This window comes from Papilio xuthus, unplaced genomic scaffold, assembly GCF_000836235.2.
Source record: "Papilio xuthus unplaced genomic scaffold, Pxut_1.1 DF826961.1, whole genome shotgun sequence".
Taxonomy (NCBI): domain Eukaryota; kingdom Metazoa; phylum Arthropoda; class Insecta; order Lepidoptera; family Papilionidae; genus Papilio; species Papilio xuthus.
Window position 1 is genome coordinate 3,774,277 of NW_013531688.1, and position 21,765 is coordinate 3,796,041.

At 32.7% G+C, this 21,765-nt stretch overlaps 1 protein-coding gene and 1 long non-coding RNA gene across 2 annotated transcripts in view; one reads left to right on the top strand and one right to left on the bottom strand.

The window, feature by feature from the left end:
- LOC106120083 (uncharacterized) overlaps nucleotides 1–8,510 on the top strand; it is a 43,285-nt gene extending 34,775 nt beyond the window's left edge. Inside the window, exon 3 of the long non-coding RNA XR_001227985.1 lies at nucleotides 8,393–8,510. This is a non-coding gene — a long non-coding RNA (uncharacterized LOC106120083). The remainder of the gene's footprint in view (nucleotides 1–8,392) is intronic.
- A 4,902-nt stretch (nucleotides 8,511–13,412) lies between these two features.
- LOC106120082 (uncharacterized) lies at nucleotides 13,413–21,362 on the bottom strand. The gene is made up of 12 exons (XM_013315254.1): nucleotides 21,180–21,362; nucleotides 20,806–20,921; nucleotides 19,934–20,721; nucleotides 19,273–19,491; nucleotides 18,268–18,428; nucleotides 17,445–17,557; nucleotides 16,872–17,118; nucleotides 16,363–16,507; nucleotides 15,760–15,867; nucleotides 15,577–15,666; nucleotides 14,857–15,092; nucleotides 13,413–14,080 (listed from the first exon to the last, which is right to left on the bottom strand). Exons 2-12 carry the CDS (start codon nucleotides 20,835–20,837, stop codon nucleotides 14,030–14,032), a joined length of 2,190 nt encoding a protein of 729 aa, XP_013170708.1. The 5' UTR covers nucleotides 20,838–20,921; nucleotides 21,180–21,362; the 3' UTR covers nucleotides 13,413–14,029.
- Between the last annotated feature and the right edge of the window lie 403 nt (nucleotides 21,363–21,765).

Here is a 21,765-nt window from a genome sequence, read left to right on the forward strand (position 1 = left end):
AAAGAGAAAGAATATAGTCGAAGTCTTTCAACTAAACTTGGGATTCTTACCACATATGGCACTTTAGAGCCTTGATGATGAAAGCAGTGATTTCTTTTAACCTACATTCTTTTAATCTACATTTAAGTTATGTCGACTTTTGTTCGTACTCTAAATTTATTTTAACTTTAAGAACAAAAGTCAAATCAATGTGGACAGCAATCCAGTGTTCCAATAAAATCAAACTTGGCTTTTGATGTTTTACAATGTCACTCTCGTCACTCGAACTCAGCTGCCCGTTGGGAATTATTGTGCTAAAGTATAATTAGAGGAACGGTAGAACCGCAACAAATGTTTCACCCGGTATTCATAGATGTGCGCTATTCTCGCGCGACCTTGAGACGCCGACTTACACACATTTCTAAGAATCTTAGTTGTTATTGACTCCATCACAAAAACATCAACCGATGATTACCCAGTGACGTATTTAACACGCGTCTGATAAGGATATGACGATACTGCAGAATTATTATCGCTAAATGATATCGATAAATAAATGCAGTCCCATCACTACAATTATGCCCTGGCTGATAATAAAAGCTGCAAACTGTCATAATAAAACATATTTATATCTCTTTAGGGTTAAAAGTGAGTATAAAAAGGGTTATTATAATATCTTACTAATATTATAAATGCGAATATTTAGATGGATGGATGGATGTTTCTTTAAAGGTATCTCCGGAACGGCTTAACGGATCTTGCTGGAATTTGGAATAGATGTAGAACATGGAAGAACACATAGGCTACTTATTAAGTTTATTTTTTTAAAATGCTATTATTTTATAAAATAAATCAAAGAGTAACGTAAAAGCAGTATGTCAAGTACATTGGTCGCAGTCTTTAGGAAGCCTTAGCGAAGCCTGGAGGCCTTGCTATGTAATCTTATTTCTCGTATACTTTACAATGTAATAAATTAAGACCGCACTTACGTGCTAAATCTTACACGTTATTTATTTTCTTAGTTTTAGCTTGTATTTTATATTTATATGTCTATTTTTATGTTCAAATAAAATTTATTTTTATTTATGTTGTTTTATTATTAGCAAATAAGTATTAAGCCACGATTATTTTGTTTAAATTAATTAAAAATTCTTGATCTTGACCATGGCATTGTCAACTCTAAATTGGTTAAGCTTTAAGCCTCTACGTGGGGACGTATAATGAGCTGATGACGAACTTATTCAAACCATTATGAATAGAAAAAATAACTGACGGCTTATTTGGTGTTAAGTTACCTTTAACAGATATAGCATTTGATTTTGCACATCGGGAACAAGAGAACTCTTACGTACCCACGTGTAAGCGCCTGCCTAACATCTACTTGATATTTTGGTCTACACTATTTGGAATAGAAATCAATCTAAAGTAATATTGCAGATTAATAGAGACAGTGTTGAATTACCTTTACCCATTAAGTATATATTATTTACGATTTGAAATGAGCCCTACAGTTAATTTACATTTCTTAGCCTCACCTCGTACTGTATTTGAGCGGTTTTGAGATCGACCTTTTTGTAATTCAATGAACAAATACCGCGTAGAAATAATAATAGTAAAATCTTATAGTACTTTGAGTTGGTAATAAAATCAAAGTACTACTTTACTTTTATTAGTAAAATTATTATTAAATATTTAAACTATAAAAAAAAGAAATATTATAATACATAAAAAAGTGATTTTGTTGTAAGTAAAATAAGTGAATGTTACAAATGTGTATTCATTTTCAAGCTCGTAACTTATAAATGAATTTCACACTTCATTGATATGCAAATATGTCCACGTAAAATACACGTGTTCCGTATACCATATACGGTGAGTTTTCACCGTTGATACACATGTACAAAAATATAGTCATCTCTCTTATTACCTTCGGAAATACAGAGATAACAATATATTTCGTGTGTGTACATTCTAACAATACGAAAACAATTGAATACTATGAAATAATCTGATTAACTAGCAATACACAGCCACGTCTGTTAGTAATCGACTGGAATTTCTTACTTCGTAATCTTATATATATAATTCTCGTGTCACAATTTTCGTTCCCATACTCCTCCGAAACGGCTTGACCGGTTCTCATGAAATTTTGTGAGCATATTGAGTAGGTCTGAGAATCGGCCAACATCTATTTTAAATCCCACGAGGACGGAGTCGCGGGCGACAGCTAGTAATCTTATAAATGCGAATGTTTTGATAGATGTTGTTGTTTGTTAGAAAGTATCTCCAGAACAGCTGAACTGATCTCGATGAAATTTGGCATGAATATAGAAAACAGTCTGGAAGAACATATAGGCTATTAATTAATTTTTCTTATTCGCTCGTACACAGTTACGAGCAACGTCTAGTAATGTTAACAGAGCGAATGTTTGTTCCTAGCTATCTCATAAACGGCTCAATAGATCTCGATGAAATTTAGTATAGATATAGAACACAGTCTAGAAGAATACATAGGCTACCTATGATCCCGTAAATGCAACGGGAACTGTGGGACAAAATTGATTCACATATTACTCGATATCTGAAACGGTTCGATATATTGAAATTTGGTTTTGGTAGTTATAATCTCAAATAATTTGTTTTATAAAGTACACAAATTCAAGCAACTAATTGAAAATTGAATGAAATCTTGGCCATTGGTTAATGTTAGTTGCGTATGTACTAACCATAATCATATTTAGGTATATTTCAATGTTACCCAACACTCGTACGAAACGAGTTTCTGTTTCTAACATGCATTAGAGAATTTATTTAAATTTTGTAAGAGGAAGGGATCTTTGCAATTTCAGAGATTAAAATAAACAAGTAATAAGCAAGTATTTTTAAATTAATTTAATAAAATAATTAATTAAACATCAACTAATTAAAATAAAAATGCTAGAAAAGAAGTGGAATATATTGAGTGATATCTTCAGTTTTTATTTTTAATTAATGAATACCGTTTGATCATGGAACTATTTTTTTTAACATACAGCCACTTCTTTAATTTTAATTCTAATAAATTTTATATCTCGTGTAGTTTTTAACACGGGAGTTCCCGTGAATATTTTTGTTTATTTAACATATTGTAAGGGTCAACACCAACAGATGACGATAACAGATGGCGGTGTGTTTGTAATGATTGGTTAAACCCACGTTAGTTATCATACGGTGATTATCTACATTAGAATTACAAAGACATCGGTATTTACACGAGTAATGAAATCTATAACAGCGTCACCCTATAGTAAAAATGTCTTGACAGACGGACGGATGGACACCAAAGTGCTATATGGGTTCCGTTTTTTTTTCCTTTCGAGGTACGGAACCGTAAAAATGGAAAAGATTTGTATCATTACACAATTAAAACAAATGTCTAAATACTGCTAGATAAAGCGGTCACGGATTGCCTACAGCCAGTACACTTGGCTGGAGGAGAGACCGAATAGGGCTGGGACCTGCATCTCTTTTCTTCCTCTCGATTCCTAATATTGTATTACAGCGTTTTGTACTTTATTCCGAGCAAAGCATAGCTCTACATAGCATCGTATTAGGGTCTAAGTATAAAGAGACAAATTCAGTATAACAAATCAACACCTACCGTCTGCGTATCGACTTTAGCGACTAAAACCACTATGTATTATACGATAGTTCAACAACCTCGATCAAGCTACTAAAATGTTTACACACACCCTATTAGCCACGTGTATGCGATGCATCGTGCATATATAAAAATATTTAGTCATCTACATCAGTGGGTCCCAAACTTATTTTGTTTACTGCCCACTTTGAGAATAAATATATTTTTAGCGCCCCCATATTTTCACATATTTAAAAACCACTATAACTTCAAATTAAATTAATAAATTATTATGACCTTTATATGTATATTAACGGAGAATTTTAAACGTAACTTTTACTATAACCCGCAACTTGAGACCTGCAGCGCCCACATGGGGGCGTTATCGCCCACTTTGGGAAAGACTGATCTACATTCTATGTACGGAATTACGGATATGTATTTCTAAGTATTAATCGAATATGATTAACGTGTGTCTGTTGGTTTGAATAATTAACGCAATAAATTCGCAACAATTAGTTGCATTAGGTTGTGTGAGAGGCGATAGTTATATTTCCCTTCCAGTCGTATTATGTTATGGGAAGAAGAGAAAAGTTCCAGGGAGAAGAAAACGAAAGAGTAACAGTTACATGACTATAAAAAAGCTAAAGTTTGTTCATGATTTAAAAAAAACAAGACAATAAAAATATCGTCTGATATTATAGAACATTTATTAAGGTTATAATGAATACTGTTGCTAGCTTAGTCCAACACAGAAGGAATTGCTGGAGAAAATAAGGCCCACGAAGAGATGTAAAACAAAAGAAGAATTACGTAAATAGAGCAATTTAACACGGGTTATTTTTTTCCGTTAACATAAACTATCGTAATCAAACAGGGAAATCAATAGTTGACCTTTTAAAACAGCTAACAAATACCTAAACTTCATTTGAATATAAACTCAAATAGCTAATATAATCTATCATAGATGTGTTGGTAACAGACTCGGCGCGAGGTTAAATGTCAAATGCATTACCTACATACACGAGTACCACTTCGCTAGAACTTTGCAAATCTCTATAAATGTATAGGCGATTGCTTGGAAATGACAGTTTGCTTCGTTCCGATTTTAAACCTGCCTGTTGATGTTACGTGACAGATAATTCTATTAATATTATTAGTTCGAAGTTACACCACCGCTACAGACCGCTACTATCAGCGCCAAAATGGCGGAAATCAAATAGGCACAAAGAACTACATCTTATAGCGAGTCCATTTATATAGGTTAGTGATTATCTGGAATACATTGTGCTATAATGTAAAATAAGTCTTAACTTCATCTCTTCTTAAGTTCTTTCTACAAATAGTAATTCATTTAATGACATTCGCCAGAAATTATCAATAAATGCGTAAAATTACCAATAAAATATAGTGAGCGTCGGTAGTTGCTGCTTATTATAAAAGATAGCAGAAACATGCGGCTTCGTACGCGCGGAATTTAAAAATCTAGTCATGAATATAGCCTATATCACTCGGGGATAGTGTAGCTTCCCAACAATGAAAGAATTATTCAGATCGATTCAGTAATTTCGGTGCGAATTCGATGCAAACAAAAATACTCTTTATATATTTTAATATTTTAAACATATAGCTCATTTGCCAGCGCTTGTGGATCTCGACTCGATACAAAATCAGCTACAGTTCAATCAAAAGCTCAGCAAAATAAAAATAAAACATGCTATTAAATGAGATCAAAACCCCTGCATAAAACATATAGTCATTCCTGTTAATTTTTGACAAAATAATATGTTTTGGATTTTAGTCTTAGAAATCCATGTTCTACAATATGAATGTTTGAATCAACGATGATTTTCGATAAGCAAGATGACTATGAAAGTCCTTCAAGACAATTAAAATTGATAATAAAGTCGTTCGCTGATAAATTACTGTTCATCATCAGACTGCATACGAAGCAATGTCGGTGTACAATAATTACAAATAGAGCGTAATCATAGATCGACGGAAGAAAACCACTCCTTATAACTCAATAACCTAAAGGAGAAAAACATCACAGTTTTTTATTTAGCACGATCCTTACATCTTACTTATTACTAATATTATAAATGCGAACATTTATATCGATAGATGGATGTTTGTTAAGGTATCTCCGGAATGGCTCAACGGATCTTGAAAATTGGCACAGATGTTGAACATAGTCCGAAAGAATAAATAGGCTATTTATTAAGTTTTTTTTTAATTCCGCGCGGACAGAGTTGCGGGCGACAGCTAGTAGTATACAGGAAGATAGAATAATATTGAAATCCCATAGTATTTTACCAAGTATATATAATTAGTGTATTCATTTAATTAAATTATTAATAATAAATTAAAATATTTGTTTCAGATCCACATTAATGCTACAAGAACTTCGATGATGAAAAACAATAATAATTTACGGAAGGAAACATCACAAATAGAGTTTAAGTCATTGAGTAAGACGAATTCTATTCTGTTCAAGATTCTTAAATCTTGAACAGAATTGGATAATTTCATTGGACATCTTAATGTCCAATGAAATTATCCAATTCGAACGAATCTGTTAAGTTTTATCTCGAACTAGATCATCCTATCCGTTTCTTTGAATTACAAATTGTCACTTTGTGTCGTGTTGGCTGGTTTACATTATTCCAGTCCAATCGAAATCAGCGCTGGATTACAACAGGAAAAATGTAAACTCACACTGGAATACTATAACTGAATTGTTTTCTAAATCTTTTTGGCATTCTATTAAAAATTATTAAGTATTTATAATCATAATTTTTTTAATCATTTAATCTTTTTTTAGTCTAAGTAACACGCACTGAAGATTGAAAAAATGCCACCGATGAAGTATTGAAAAAAGGTGTCATAGCTGAGAAGACTGAAAACTAAAGGAAGGAAGGAGATATTGGTATATAGGGTTGGGACGCGTTGGCAGTGTGGTTAGCTGGTTGTTTGTAATGTGACAACAGCCACTAACGGCACTGCTTCTGCGTTCACCCTCAGTCGTCTGACTCCACGTCGACATGAGAGAAACGAGCTGCACAACGACGGTGGCTCCATTGCTGTAAGCGGGGAAATCAAGCAACTTTCTTGTAGGAAATTGATAGTACTTGTATGGTTAAAAGTAAATAGACTTGTTATTTCGCAGTCGGGGTCGTTCTGATGTCTTAGACCTATTTACGTTTAAGATAGACCCACAAAGGAACCGAGCTTTTTTTTGTTTTGGTATGTTTTTTTCCCTCATTAACTATATAAACCTTAACACCTTTTGGTCACTCTTTTTATTTGGCAAATACATGTGCAAGTAAAAAAAATTCTCTTCAATCAAAAAAAAATACAAAATTAACTTCGAAAAAAATCTGTAAACCTAATCAAGGTGTCGTTGGCACGTCTTTATCAAGCTGGGTTGTGAAAATAGTGATAAGTGTGAAAATAGCATTATTTAAATCATTGTGCCGTTGCGTTATTTGTCATTGGGACTGAAATAAATGTAACAACATTTTCAGGTGCATTCGCGGGAAGATTGCCAACGCATCAGCTGTGCACGTGTTCAGAGCCATTAATATACGTTACCTTTTTTTAATACATTGCATTTTGTATCTTATTTTCAAGTGTTTAAGATTGATAATTGCACTACATATCTTGCATAATTTTTAAGATTGTTAAATTACTTGGTCTTGTTCAAATAATATTGTTTATAAGAACCTCAACTAAATAGTATGAGTCATGATACCATGACTTGAACCAGGTTGTTCTTTGAGTTTTCACTGTTGAAGCACTTGTGTTTATACAAAGGCTGATTTTTGAAGAACGGAAAAAAGTAAATATCTTTAAAAGGTGTTTCGGCATTGGAATGTCATTTACTAAAAGTATTTATAAAATTAGCTAACCGTTCGTTTCTCCTCAGAAAATCTCCTCCCTCTCCTCTTTGGCCTCCCAAAATCTCTATAAAACATATCGTCATCCCGCTCATTATCTTTGACATAACAGAGATAGCGATATGTTTCAAACACAATAAATACGGTTGGGAAAAACACGAAAGAAAAACTCAAAACGTTCAAAATTTTAATTGTTTATTTTTTTTTACTAATTATAAATAGGTACTTAACCACACTTAAAGAATGATGTTCCATTATGTTCAAAATTACAATCCTGTACAATGTAACTACAACTAAAAAATGCTCTTTTATTACAAAAATATATTTTGTGTTTTTCAAACAGTACGTTACACGGAATTCTTGCACCGTTGCGTTCATCAGGTATAATGAAGTCTGATTATTGCATCAAATGTGTGAAAGATATTCAATGAATTAATCGTAACGACACTCAGAGACATTAAGGGTACTCTTAGTGACTATATGAATTGCCTGCAAAGATCGCTAATTCTTGTGATTAGCAGTTCCAATGTTAATTTTAAATTACTTTATGTACATATTAAATCACTAATGTATTTGTTAAATCGATTTTAATGAACAAGAAAGATTTTTTAGTCATAAAATTTCCTATAGTAAAGAAATTGTGATTAACTAGCGCAAATAAGAAAATACAGATAAGTAAAGAATATTGAAGTGCATTTTAGGTTCTTAGACTTTTATGATTTTTAAAAAAAATTGGAACTTAATTCGTGGTGTGTCATTTATCATGGAAGTTGTCAATGACATTGTCTATGTTATTGTTGGATAATATGTTTTATATTTTATCTGTTCTTTTAATGTTAAAAATTGTCATGATTTTTGAATGCCGTAAAATTTTAATAGCATTTATTTTGTGTAGGTTCTTCGTCAGTGGAGCTGTTTATTGAGCATCTGTTCTGCAAGATGGAGGGAAGCTACAATAATCTGACAAGACGTCTATTAAAAATTACTCATAGCTTCAATTTTTTTTAAATATTTCTGATATAAAAGAATTTTATTTTTATTTACTTCAGTTAATGTTTACTTAAGAATAAATAAGTCACCCGACGACTAAGTCACCTAAAGTTAGAAAATTTCGACTTAAAGAAGCAATTTTTTTACATTACAAATAGTACAAATAAAATTACAATTCACATCAATAAAATTAAAAATTTGGTTATGTGTTTTATTTACACCCGACGATGTCATTAAAAATCAACAGTAAAAGGAAATTAAGTAATTATTTCTATCATAAGACCATTTTATGGGTATCAAGGACTAAAAATGGAGGCTAGAACTTAGCCAATGTTTCCAAAATCATAACAAAACTTGCAGATTACATGTCTAGTTTTGCTTTAGAATAAGAATATCTTAATCCTGTAAAATTTTACTAAGTTTATAAGAAACTACTGAACTCAACTTTGAAATTTACATAATCTCGTAAAATTCATGTATTCGCTAAAGGAAAAGATCAGTAACCTACTTTTATAAAATCAGATAACCATTCTTTACATTACAAAACATTTGATGTTCGATTTTAAATCATAAATTGATTACTGTAGAGTTTATTTCAACAAAGCAAATGAACTCGATAAAATAAAATTTTCCGTCATTTAAGGTTCTAAAAAATTTCTTTTTTTAATAAAGATTGGCAAATTTTTTTGACTATCTACATCAGTGGTTCCCAAACTTATTTTGTCTACTGCCCACTTTGAGAATAAATATTTTTTTAGCGCCCCCATATTTTCACATATTTAAAAACCAATATAACTTCAAATTAATTAATTATTGTGACCTATATATGTATATTTACGGAGAATTATAAACGAAATTTTTACTACAACCGCAACTTGAGACCTGCAGCGCCCACAAGGGAAAGACTGATCTAGAGTATTATAATAGATTTCGATAAAAATGGCAATTGAAACAAAATACGTCAGTACATGTGGTCTCTTATGTTTTTTTAAGTTAACCATAGACCAGATCAATGAGACATAGACTATAAAACCAAAATTAGGTCTATGCTTATGGTTTAAAAAAAATTATAAAACAAATGGGTTGCAATAAAATTGTAAGCAGAACAATAGATAAAATACCTTAATTTTTATTTTATCATTATAATACACGTATTGGACATGTTTAGGCATTTCAAGAGGTAGCAGTTTTCTAGTTCATTCGCAAAGCGCAAACTTCATTCATTGGTTTTATAACTATCTAATAACTTCGACATCTAACCGAATTATTAATCGATTACAAAAATTCACTTTTATAATTTTTCTATCAATTTACATTCGAATAGTGACATTAAAATCAGTGTTATCACCAAAAAAAATTGAAGACATCAAGTGACCGATCAACTCATACACAAGTATCCAATTAACATAGATATCGTAATATTATACCAACAATAACAATAAGTAACAATCATTTCACATTCCAATTCTACCACGATTTAAGAACCATTTTAAATAGCAACACTATACATACCGAAAGAACAATTCAATCGTCAAGAGAGCTTTCTCAGACATTGTAAAATTAATTTAACGATATGTTTTTTGGCAACACTGTTATGACGGACCGCGGGATTTATTTGGACCGATGGGGGCTTAACCCTCTTTTTGGGGGCTTCACTTGACCAAGATTAGTATAAAAATGAAGGTTATAATACATTTTATTTTTCCAGACTTTATGATCTAGATTAGATCCCGTACGCAAATTTATATATTTTAGCCAAAGAATTTAATTTACGTACCATTTATTATTGCTGCTAGATTTAAATTAAAATATATTGCGATAAGTTCCATTTAGTTTATAGCTTTTATATGTATATATGTATTTATTACAGAAAATATATCTTGTCTATGGCGTTTTCTTACACGGGGATGGGTGCGTATAAAAATATCTATAATTTTTACAATGAATCACCTACAATGGTTTCTTCTCGTCCTGTTACAAACTAAGTTACAAACTTAAAACTTAAAGTGCAAAATGTTCACTTAATCTATTTCATTATACGTTAATCTCCCTAAGAGCAGTCGGTTCGAATTGATCTAAAAAAAAGTACAAAGAATAAATAACTAGGGATTAAAAAATATATAATTACAATAACTACATAATGTCTAACGGTATTGTTATATATAATGTTATAAAAGAAAAGTGCAGGTACTGCAAATAGAGAATTAAGCGTATCCGATATTTTTAACATACCTATATAGTATATACTACTCGGGCACCATAACGTGACACTTCAAGACTAACGTCATTTGAACAACTGTATTATTCTACTGTACAAATCCTTAATACGTTGTATACTTTTACAGCAAGAAATACTTTGGAGTATCACGTTATTGTGGTGGCTTAGTATTTTATGTGTGAGGCGGAAAGGATGCGCCACTGTCGCGTGTGTTGACGTCACCACAGCTGTCAAATGCTAAGAAAATCAGCCAGAACTCTACCAATTTAATCCAGATCTAGTATCTTTAGATAAATAAATTTTAACAACATATATGTTGGAAAAAGCCATTTTTTATATATTTTTCTTAATTTACACCATTGAAGGAATTAAAAAAAATTAATGTTCGTATTAGGGATAAGACGCGATATTTTAGATCCAAAATATACAGTATGAAAACTGCAATGACGTCACACACGTACTACTAAATTTATAGACAGGACAATAGTCGCAATCAGACATCATGTTACTATCGTCTACATATTTAGTATTTTACTGTTTATTTAAACTTCCTATTGTCAAATTCTTTAAACATCAGAGTTAAGGAGGATCATAACCACACATTATTTTGGTCCTTCGAGTCAGATATTCAAGTAATTAGTCCAGCAAACTAAGTATGTGATACTTAATTTTGTACAACTGTTAAAGGATGTAGTAATATTCAAATTAATAATAAAATATAGTATAAATGACATAAGAAATTCCAACTAAAATGATTGCATCCTAAATTTATGGAAACGACAATTGTAGAAAAACACTAAAAGACACATGTACAAATAATATTTTGATCAATTAATAAGGAAGATCGCTTACATTGTTTATGGGATCATCATCATCATCAGCTCAATATACGTCCCCACTGAGGGGCTCGGAGCCTACCCTATATTACGGGTGATTAAGCCATAGTCAACCACGCAGTTGGCTTCACACATATCTTTGAATTACTTCTCAGATATGTGCAGGTTGCATCACAATATTTTCCTTCATAGTAAAAACGTCGGATAAATGTACATATGTAAATCGGAAATCGAAAAACACATTGGTACATGGCGGAATTCGAACCCAGGACCTGCAGATTGCAAGCCAAGTGCTTGACCCCTGAGCCACCGACGCTCTTATGAAATAATTATTTGCGAGATTATCTTGACAATTGATTAAAAATTTACTACAGTGTTATAACTAAGACACCAAAATAATTAATAAAATGAACATTAATTTGACGTGTTCAGAAATAATTGAAACCCATAACATACATTTAGGAACACAAACAAAGGAAGTTAAATCTGTAATTTTCAAGCAATTTAGAGACACTAGTGGGATATGTTTTTTGTATACAGATTATGTTTGTGATTGAAATTTAGGATGAAAAAAAAACATTCTTATGCTAAAACTATATCCCTTTCTTTTGTATAAAATGTATTAAATTGCAGTATATGTTTAATTGATTAAATGACAAAGAAATATGAATTTTAACACAACGGCGCAAAGTTCGTTTTAATTATTTCTGTTCCTGTAAAATTACACTACCGAAACATTTAGATAAAAACATGTATTCTTCTATCTTTCTGAAGAAATTTATATTAAATGTTTCGTCAGTGTGAACTTACGATAACATGTTTCCGATTTACTTGAAATTTTCCAATATTAAGACGTATCCCTACTTCAAAATATAATATTGTTAAACTAATCTATTCAAGAGACATCGATTATAAATAGGAACATTTTCATGACATGATAAAAATTAATATTTTAAATTTTATTCACATTTTATTTCAATACAGTCCAAATTCATAAAAAAAACTATGCATATGAAATATGTATTAAGATTTGCAGGCACTTTTTATTGCCAATTTACCGAAAAGTAAAGATTTTTATATGTATACAGTCAGGGCCTTTATCGGTGTTGCACTTTTGGAAAAATTGCTTTGTTTCTTGCAACGGGACAACTCCGCATCGTTTTAAAAATTGGTACCAGTGATATGCGCAAACGACAAGATAATAATAAAAAGCAATTACTGACCTTTGTTTCGTACAGACACATTTAAAAGGTGTTTCTTATTGTTTATTCTTCCCCTATGTCGTCTATATGTGTACTATAAGTTCAAACGACTGTAGATTTAAAAGTGGTACACCGTCAGTTTCCCCGATGGTACATATACGGATGTATTTATGACTTGCCCTTTCCATCGAGAGGTGAAACTTGATCTGTTTGACATAATTTGAAGAGTGTCTATTTGTATATATGTCATAAATAAATGATGAAATAATCAGTCGGTTTTTTTTTGGTTTTTTAAATTAACTATTACTTTTTTAATGCTAGAATCCTTCTTACATTGCGATAAAAATTTAACATGTGTTAGTTTAATATAAAATTATTTATTAACTGAATAGAATTTCAGAGACAATGGATTAACTTTTTTTGTCTTCAAAACTGACAATTTAAATATCGAAATGTATGAAGGTATTCGTTATTTTTTTTTAATTTAAAGTAATTACAATTATTCTATGCGATTGTGTTATTAGATGAGTAGAATAGTATCAAACAATTTAAAATCAATTTAGAAGAATACATTAAATTTTTCATTTAATTGGAAATATTACTAAATTATCATTAAAAAAAAGTAAAATTCGAACTTCAACTTTTAGATTTGTTAACTAAAATTATTATATGAGTTATGAAAAAAAAATGTTTTTTTATTCTAAATTCATTATAATTTCTAACTTTTCTTGGCATATTAAAGCTGTACGTAATAAACGCCCGTGAATTCTGTAATTTTGTAATCACATATCTTATACAACTAACGCCATATCATCACCAACTCTCAAACATTTCACTACCAACAATCAAAACTTCCATACAACCAAACATATATTTGTATAGACTGACCAGAAATATAAAAAAACCCTCACAAAGTTAAGGAAAAATATAGAATTAACTCCTTTGCGCTCCTCCTAACATAAGAAGTGTAATAAAGCCGATTAAAGTGCCTTCAGGGCTGAATTTTTACATTCCTAATTTGGCTAAAGAACTTGAGTATTAAATTGTTAATTAAATATGAGGGTTATACTATAATGTAAAAAGTATTTTACGGCCATCTATTTTTTTTTCGTTGTATGGAAGTGTCGAGTCTATTCCTTACCTACTCTGTGACCTACACAACATCATTCCTACACACGTACACGAAAACTTAAAGCGCGAAGAATCATCGTTTGAGACTACAGATAAGTTTGTTCCTAATTCTTTAGAAAATAGAGCTTATTTTAGCTTAACTTATTATTACAACGTTATGATGGCGCACTTGGTGATAAAGCCACGTTAGGACTGGATTCTGCCATCTGGAAACACAATTATATTGTTACCTGAACTGCTATCCCATTAAAAAAAAACACAAATTAATTATGAAATTATTCAAACTTTCGTGACACATTAATTATAATGTCTCACGAAAGTTTATTAAAACTGATATAAAAACGGCTAAACACTCAGCGACGTGCTCACAGTGAGCTGGGGGCCGCGTCCACGAAATAATAGCAGTCCCACTCATCCTGATGAAGGGCCCCCGATCAGCTCGAAACTAGTCGGTGCCGCCACCGGATGAATATACGTGAGTGTTTAGCCGGCTTATATAAATTTACAAATTAAGCAATTAAATCTTATTAATATTATAAATGCGAATGTTTGGATGTACGGATGTTTGTTGGAAAGTCTCTCCAGAACAGCTTAACAGATCTCGGTGACATTTGGTATAGATGTCTACATCTATGCTCTAGCATAGTCTGATAAGACACATAGGTTACTAATTAAGTTTTTTTTACTAATACTTTTAAATTTTTTAAACTCTCGTGTGTCATTAGCATATAATTTTAAAGCACTATAGTTTAACTACTGAAAGTAATCTAACTTAAAGGCCTTAGTCTAACAGCGTTTCTTTTCAGATATCACTGCTAGATATCTTGTTGAGTTGACTATACTTGATATATAGATATGACTATGTTAGTTGACTTTATTTTCACCTCAATAACTTAGTACAGTCAGTAAATGGTCAAAAGACCAACTGGTCCGTCCATCTAGGCAGCAGACGTGTAAAAAAAAGTAAATAAGCAATCTCTACCTTGGGTTTATTGTGTTCCATCTCTTGAGGGGCGGACGAGTTAACAGTGGCGGGGGCGTGTCCGGGGGCGTTTCCAGAGGTGGGGGCGGGGGCAGCAGGGCTATGTGCAGACGTGGATGACGAGAAGCAGTCTGTGATGGTGTCAAGCGCGCGCTCCGCCAGGCCGCGCTCCTCCAGCACCGCCTCCAGCGCTGCAGCCAGCTCTGAACCCTCGCCGAATGTCGGCACGTCTTCCGCTGTAACATAACTCTTTATGAAACTATTTTTATTGGGATACTAGTGGTCGCCCGCGACTCCGCGCGCAATTAAAAATAAAACATTATTAGTATGTCTAGCTTATGTGTTCTTCCAGACTTTGTTCTATATGTATACCAAATTTCATCAAGATCCGTTCTGCCGTTCTGGATATACCTTCAAACAAACATCCATACATCCATCCATCCATCTAAACTTTTGCATTTATGTTAGTAAGATAATTCACGTCCGTAAGCCGAATCTTCTTTACATCACGACGCCCCCTACAGGATACATACATCCATCAAAGATGGCCATGTATAGGAAGACAAATTCCTTATTATAATCCTGGCACACCAATTCTTCTAGATCCAGACAAACTTTCGTGTCCGTCAAATATTATAATTCTTGTCGATATCACTAATTTACTTTTACTCCTACTAAACTACAATTTTTTTGTACACAGTAATGGCTTAGTGGACATACCTTGGTTAAAAAATTCAGTGAAAGCCTCATCAGGGATCTGACTTAGGACGGATGGATCCAGTATATCATCCGGTGGCACTTGTTCCACTTCTGTAAACCGTCAAACATTATTAAATACTGCCTATATATAGCGGATGACGTCATACATTTCACAAACATAATGTATGTATTGTATGGACATACCCAGTTCATGCGCACTTGAAGCCCTCATATACTCAGTCTCGCTCAGTCCCCCGATCGCCGTGTCCTCAGAACTGTCGTATGCTGACGAGTTCGAACATATATTGATTTCTGTAAATACAAAAATATACAGATAAATAAAAATACATATGAACATCTCATTTTTTATGACAAAACATATTAAGTTGCTATGTTTTTGTATATTAATGCAGACGTAGGCTAAATTGTAAAGCAATAGAATCAGGGACTAAATCAACTAATAGTTTAGAATAGGTTTTATGATATACTAGCGGTCGCCTTCGACTCCGATCACGCGGAATTTAAAAACAAACATAATTAGAAGCCTATATGTTCTTGAAGATATATTCTATATGTATACTAAGTTTCATCGAGATCCGTTCAGCGGTTCTGGAGATACCTTCATACAAACATCTATCAATTCATCTATCTATCCAAACAATCGTATTTATAATATTAGTAGTAGTAATGATTAAGATTGGATAATAAGATTATTTGTTTTTTAAGACGTACAGTAACCTTTATAAAACAAAAAGAGAGAGAGAGAAAAAGAGAGAGAGAGAGAAAGAGACAGAGAGCGAGGTATACCGGTGAGTGAGTGTGCGTGCTGTGGGCGACGCGCCAGCAGACGGCGGCGGCGCTTGGCGCGGCGCGGGGGACGCGGGGCGGCGGGGCAAGCTCGCCGGCGCGCCTTCTGTGGTCGCCACTCGCGGCTCAGTTGCTCGTAGTTATCCTGATAAATATATAATGTTATATACTTTTAATATATTGCACTTTGAATACATAAGTGTATGATAAATTCCGCTTTTAATGTCGTAACAATACTTAACATTCAACAATAATAAAAAAGTAATTACGTAATACATTGAAAATACGTCACTTTTATTCATACATTACACTGGTATATTTATTTTGTTTATACTTACCGGAGATTTCGGAGATTAAAATCTCCATTTAAAACGTATAGTTATATCTGTTTTGTCAAAGATAATGACAGAGATGCCGATATGCTTATACAGAGATTTTGGTCTCAGAAACCCACAGTTAGTATGAGAAATCTCTATAAGTCTCCCTAATTAGTAAGTTGTTTTACTGACTCGTTTCCACGCATGTTCGGTGCATAGCGGCGTCTGATCGTGCAGCGGCAGCAGCGGCTGCTTGCAGCGGTCACCGCCGGCGAACACAGCCGCGCACGCTGCGTACAGCCGCTGCGAGGGCGCCAGTGTCACGTGCGCAAAGCAATGCCGTGCGCACGGCAGCGCCCCCTGCGCGCACTTCTCCTCGCTGCACACCCCGCACTCGCTACCCTTCCGCCCGCTCTCACCCCCACACCACCCAGATTCACTATATGATCCAATATTATTAGCAGTTGAACGCAACTTCATTAGGGAAGAATAAAAAAAAACATCCTATTATATACCCGCGTGCAACAACTACCTTTAAGTCGAAGTCCCGTCAAAATCGGTCAAGCACGGCCTTGCACAGATGAACATTTTTTTTTCCTTACCAAAAACTAACAATGAAATGGCCACTATATATAGATTCTGGTGTTTGTAGATCGGAATTAAATTTCGTAAAATAAATGATTCTTTGACCTATCAGTCAATTGACTTTTAAACTATGACTTGATCAAAAATGATGTAAGGTAAATCTCAATAAAAGTGACGTACCGTAGTTTCCTTCTATCTTCTGAGGATAGTACATTGTGCAAGCCGCGCATTGCCAGCAAGTGGTTCACAGTCTGTGTTGGAAGACGGCATGTCGAAGATTCGCTCAATTGTTTCTATATAAAAACATAATACTTTTTAAAATCAACTTTATTACACAATTTGCTAACAAATGTGGGAATCACAGAGAATACTAATTAAATAAAGTCTTCTTTAACTCATATATTTCTTTTGAAATCGTAAAGAACTTTTTCAAAAACATCACTCTTACATTTTCTTCACGATTACTCGAATGTCAAAAAACATGGCCGTCATTCAGACGAGCAATTTCAATACTTTTATTTTACGATAACGAAATACTGTTAGATTATTAAAATGATAAGTTGAATACTTCTATTTTATATTTGAGAATCAAATATTTAAATAATCTGTTGGATCGTAATCTGATTTTGTTATTTTAAAATAAACAAAAGTGTCATTGACTTATATCATAGACTAAATAATGTTTTAGGTTATGGAATTACAGATTATATAAAATGGCAAACACAAATAATACGTAAAATAAGTATTTTTTAAACTAGAATTTTTTATTACATTAAACACAGATTACAAAATAGATCTTTACAGACTGTTTTCTTGGGTACACTAAAATTACTTATTATTGTACTTTCCAAACATACCTAAAATCTAAATATTTGTGCCGAACCACAACATAATTTCATAACAAAAACTTACTGCTACATTAATACTAAATATAGTAGGGGAAAACGCTAAGAGACAGCATAAGTAAACATTAAACGGCACTTAGTAATATATATTAACCTACCTTGATAAGTGTGGCTAGCGCGCGTTGTTCACTGTAGTCTACTGGACGTAGCTCCGCCGCCCGCGCTATATGTCGCTTGAGCGCAGCCCGACGTAACGCTAAACGAGCGCTACGGGACTCCGCCGCACTCTCCTCCACACACACAGGGCCCCAGCTTACATCTTCAAATAAAATCTTAACTATAGTTTAACCTAGCGATTATTGAACTCTGAGTTGGTAATAACATTTAGTTGGTATAGCCTCGCAAGGATCAAGCAGTTTTTTGACATTGACATCGGTCACCTACAAGCTTTAAGTGTAAACAGTATGCAAAAAGTTCTGAATAACGTCCATTTTGCAACTTTAAGTTATTGATTTAAAACTTTGAATTCTCATAGTAATTCCTTACTATTTAAATAGATACATTGTAAGACAAATTAACCTACATGTCTAACATTATGTGTTTTATTTGTATGGAATTTAGAAATTACTAGCTGTCGCCCGCGATTCCGTCCGCGTGTTTGTCTAAAAAATAAAAATTTTGGGGCGGACTACCCTTAACATTTAGGGGGATGAAAAATAGATGTTGACCGATTCTCAGTACGCTCACAAAATTTCATGAGAATCGGTCAAGCCGTTTCGGAGGAGTATGGGAACGAAAATAGTGACACGAGAATTTTATATATAAGATATAAATGGCAACATTTAACCGAGCAGCTACCACTCTCTGATTGATCAAATTAAATTGTTAGTTGACATATTTTCCGATTGCAACAAGATCTTTATCAAACTACAACACTGATAATATTATACTCACCCTATATGTTCACTTTAATACATAATTTGTTGTATATTAAAATATTGGAATTCGCAACAACAAATATTTATCCTATTTGAACTTTAGCCCAGTACAGTCGTAAAAATTATAGAAATTCCTTGATCCTAGTATTTAAGTCTAAATAATCGCATTTAAATAGTCTAAAATTTTTATCAAAATGTGTGTGTAATTTGTAAGTAGTAACATACCTAAATCTGGGATATCATCATCGCTACTGCTAGTCTCAACCTGTCTAAATGCATTTGCCTTTTTCTCATCTAACGGACCACATTGGAATAATTCTTCACCGGGTGCATGCCATGATGTATTCGCGAGAGCTATTACTTTATTCTGTGCGGGTATCCGTTGCAAAGCTTCATGGACCGTTGGCCCTCGTCCACGTTTTGCTTTTGTTGAAGGTGTTTTTGCTAAAAAGTAAAAAAATTATAATGACTAATTTCATAACAAAGAACAGATTTAATACTGTTTTTCCTTATTTGTATGAAACAAAATTAATAGTTTCCTTAATTATCATTCACATACAGAGTTGTAGTAAAAACTAAAAAAAATAATTAAGCTTGTGAGGTACATGACATACCGTAATAAAATAAAGTTGGTTTTATAATATATAAACACTAACTGTCGCCCGTGACTTCGTCCACGCAGAATCTAAAAAATCTTATTAAGTAGCCTATACATTCATCAAGACTATGTTCTACATCTATGCCAATTTCAGCAAGACCCATTGAGCCGTTCCATACCTACCTTCAAACAAACATCCATCCATCCATCTAAACATTCACATTTATAATATAAGTATGAAGCATGATGATAATTTTTAAGAAATTACATATATAAAGTAAAACTTACGCGCTGGTGGTTTTTTGATTGGTGCTGCTGGGACTTTTATAGTTGATATTGGAACGGGTTCAGTTTTTATAACAGTTGCTGGAGTTTCTACAACTCCATGTTCCCTTTTGAAGACATCAAGAAAAGTTTCTGGCGCTGACAACTTTGTATTTGATACGGACTTAACATTGCTTGAATTAACACTATTAATACTGACTTTAACATTGTGGGAAGGGGAGCTGACATTATTTATAACTTTTATATTATTGATGCTAGGTCGATTTTCTGTGACGATGCTGTTCCTTGCGTCTAAATTAATATTATTCTGTACCTTAGTATTCTGGACTTTGGTATTAACATTCTTACCATCTGTTAAATTAACATGAATTTTATTTTTTATAGGATAATGTCCATTAACAGTTTCTTTCTTTGTTTCAACTATCTCTTCTTTAATATCACCGTTTGTGAGAACACCAATCAAGTCCAAATCTTTGTTGGGACTTTCAAGAAACTTACTTTTTATATCAATGTTATCGGAGAAAATAAAATTATCTTCAGTGTGACTCACAGTAATTTCGCTAGCAATAACATCAGAATCATGAAATGTATAAAGGTCGTTGGGATCAATTTTAAATTTACTATGAAAGAAATTATCACTGAGATGTGGTATATATGTCTGTTCATCACCCGAACTGTCATGTATAAACATATTTACTTCACTACCACAGTTTCCCGATACTCCCTCAACTGCCATTTTGTACTGTGATGCGCAACTTGCATCTGATATGTTTTGGGGGATACTGCTGAAACTGAAATTAAAAATATTCATACAAACAACCGGAATCTTAAACTTAGTTGTTTTGGGTATTATCATCTATACAAACAAAACTTACCCCACATTTTCTGAAGTACTCAAATAAGACATGCTGTGTTCATTTTACAACCTTAACATGTAGATAATTGTAATTGGGAAAATGCAACTTGAAAAAATTGGTCCCTCTGTTTCATACTATAAAACAACCAGTACAATTTTATTATTGTTTTTAAATAACAAAAAACATGTATGATAAGAATTTTTATACAATGACAATTAATCTGACAGCTGTCAAAAATACAAATAATTATATTTTCGTAAAAAAAGAGAAGTAATTCGGAGAAACGTTGCTATTAGTATAATTCTATTAGTCATTAATTGATTGTCCCACCAAAACAAAGCGAGTATACTAATATTAAGATTCTTTTACAGAATAACGTAGAGTTCTCTTACATTACAATTAGGATGATTCACGAAACATCTTGCGCTAAATCTTATCCAATCTAATTAAATATCACAACTTTATGCTTATTTATTCTAATTAACACAATTCGGTTCAATATAAAGACCTTATTTTAAACAAACTTTTATTCAATAACATCAACGAATGACAGAATACACCAAATGGCAAGCTGCATGAACGCGGTGCGTTCAAGTTAAGGGATAAGAATGTTTTGAGTTTTGAAGAATGCCTTATTATTTTTTCAGTATTAAAATATTTGTTCTACATCGTTTCGTTTTATATTTAGTATAAAATGAATAATTCTCACTCTCAAAAATTCTGTAGTTTAAGTTTAATCCAAAGAGTATATAAAATAATCTAGTAAAGTTACCAGAATGATTGTCTAGTTAAAGACGGAGTTATTAGAAATGTTTTTATCCCAAATGATTTGCCTTAGAAGCAATCATTACGAATGGGCTTAATTTTGTCTTTCTTGAACACCATTGTATTGTATTTCTGAATGCTTCTTTTTTAATTTTTACACCAAAAATGATGGGCAAAAAATTATAACGAATGTATTTTAGAAAGTACACTTTG

Excerpts from the sequence above, each read along its gene's own strand:
- LOC106120082 (XM_013315254.1), bottom strand. The coding sequence starts at position 20,837 with ATGTCTTATTTGAGTACTTCAGAAAATGTGGG. Across the intron at positions 18,429-19,272 it reads TGATGATATCCCAGATTTAG|ATGTAAGCTGGGGCCCTGTG; the intron begins GTATGTTACTAC and ends TTTTATTTGAAG. Across the intron at positions 15,093-15,576 it reads CACTGAATTTTTTAACCAAG|CGGAAGACGTGCCGACATTC; the intron begins GTATGTCCACTA and ends GTTATGTTACAG.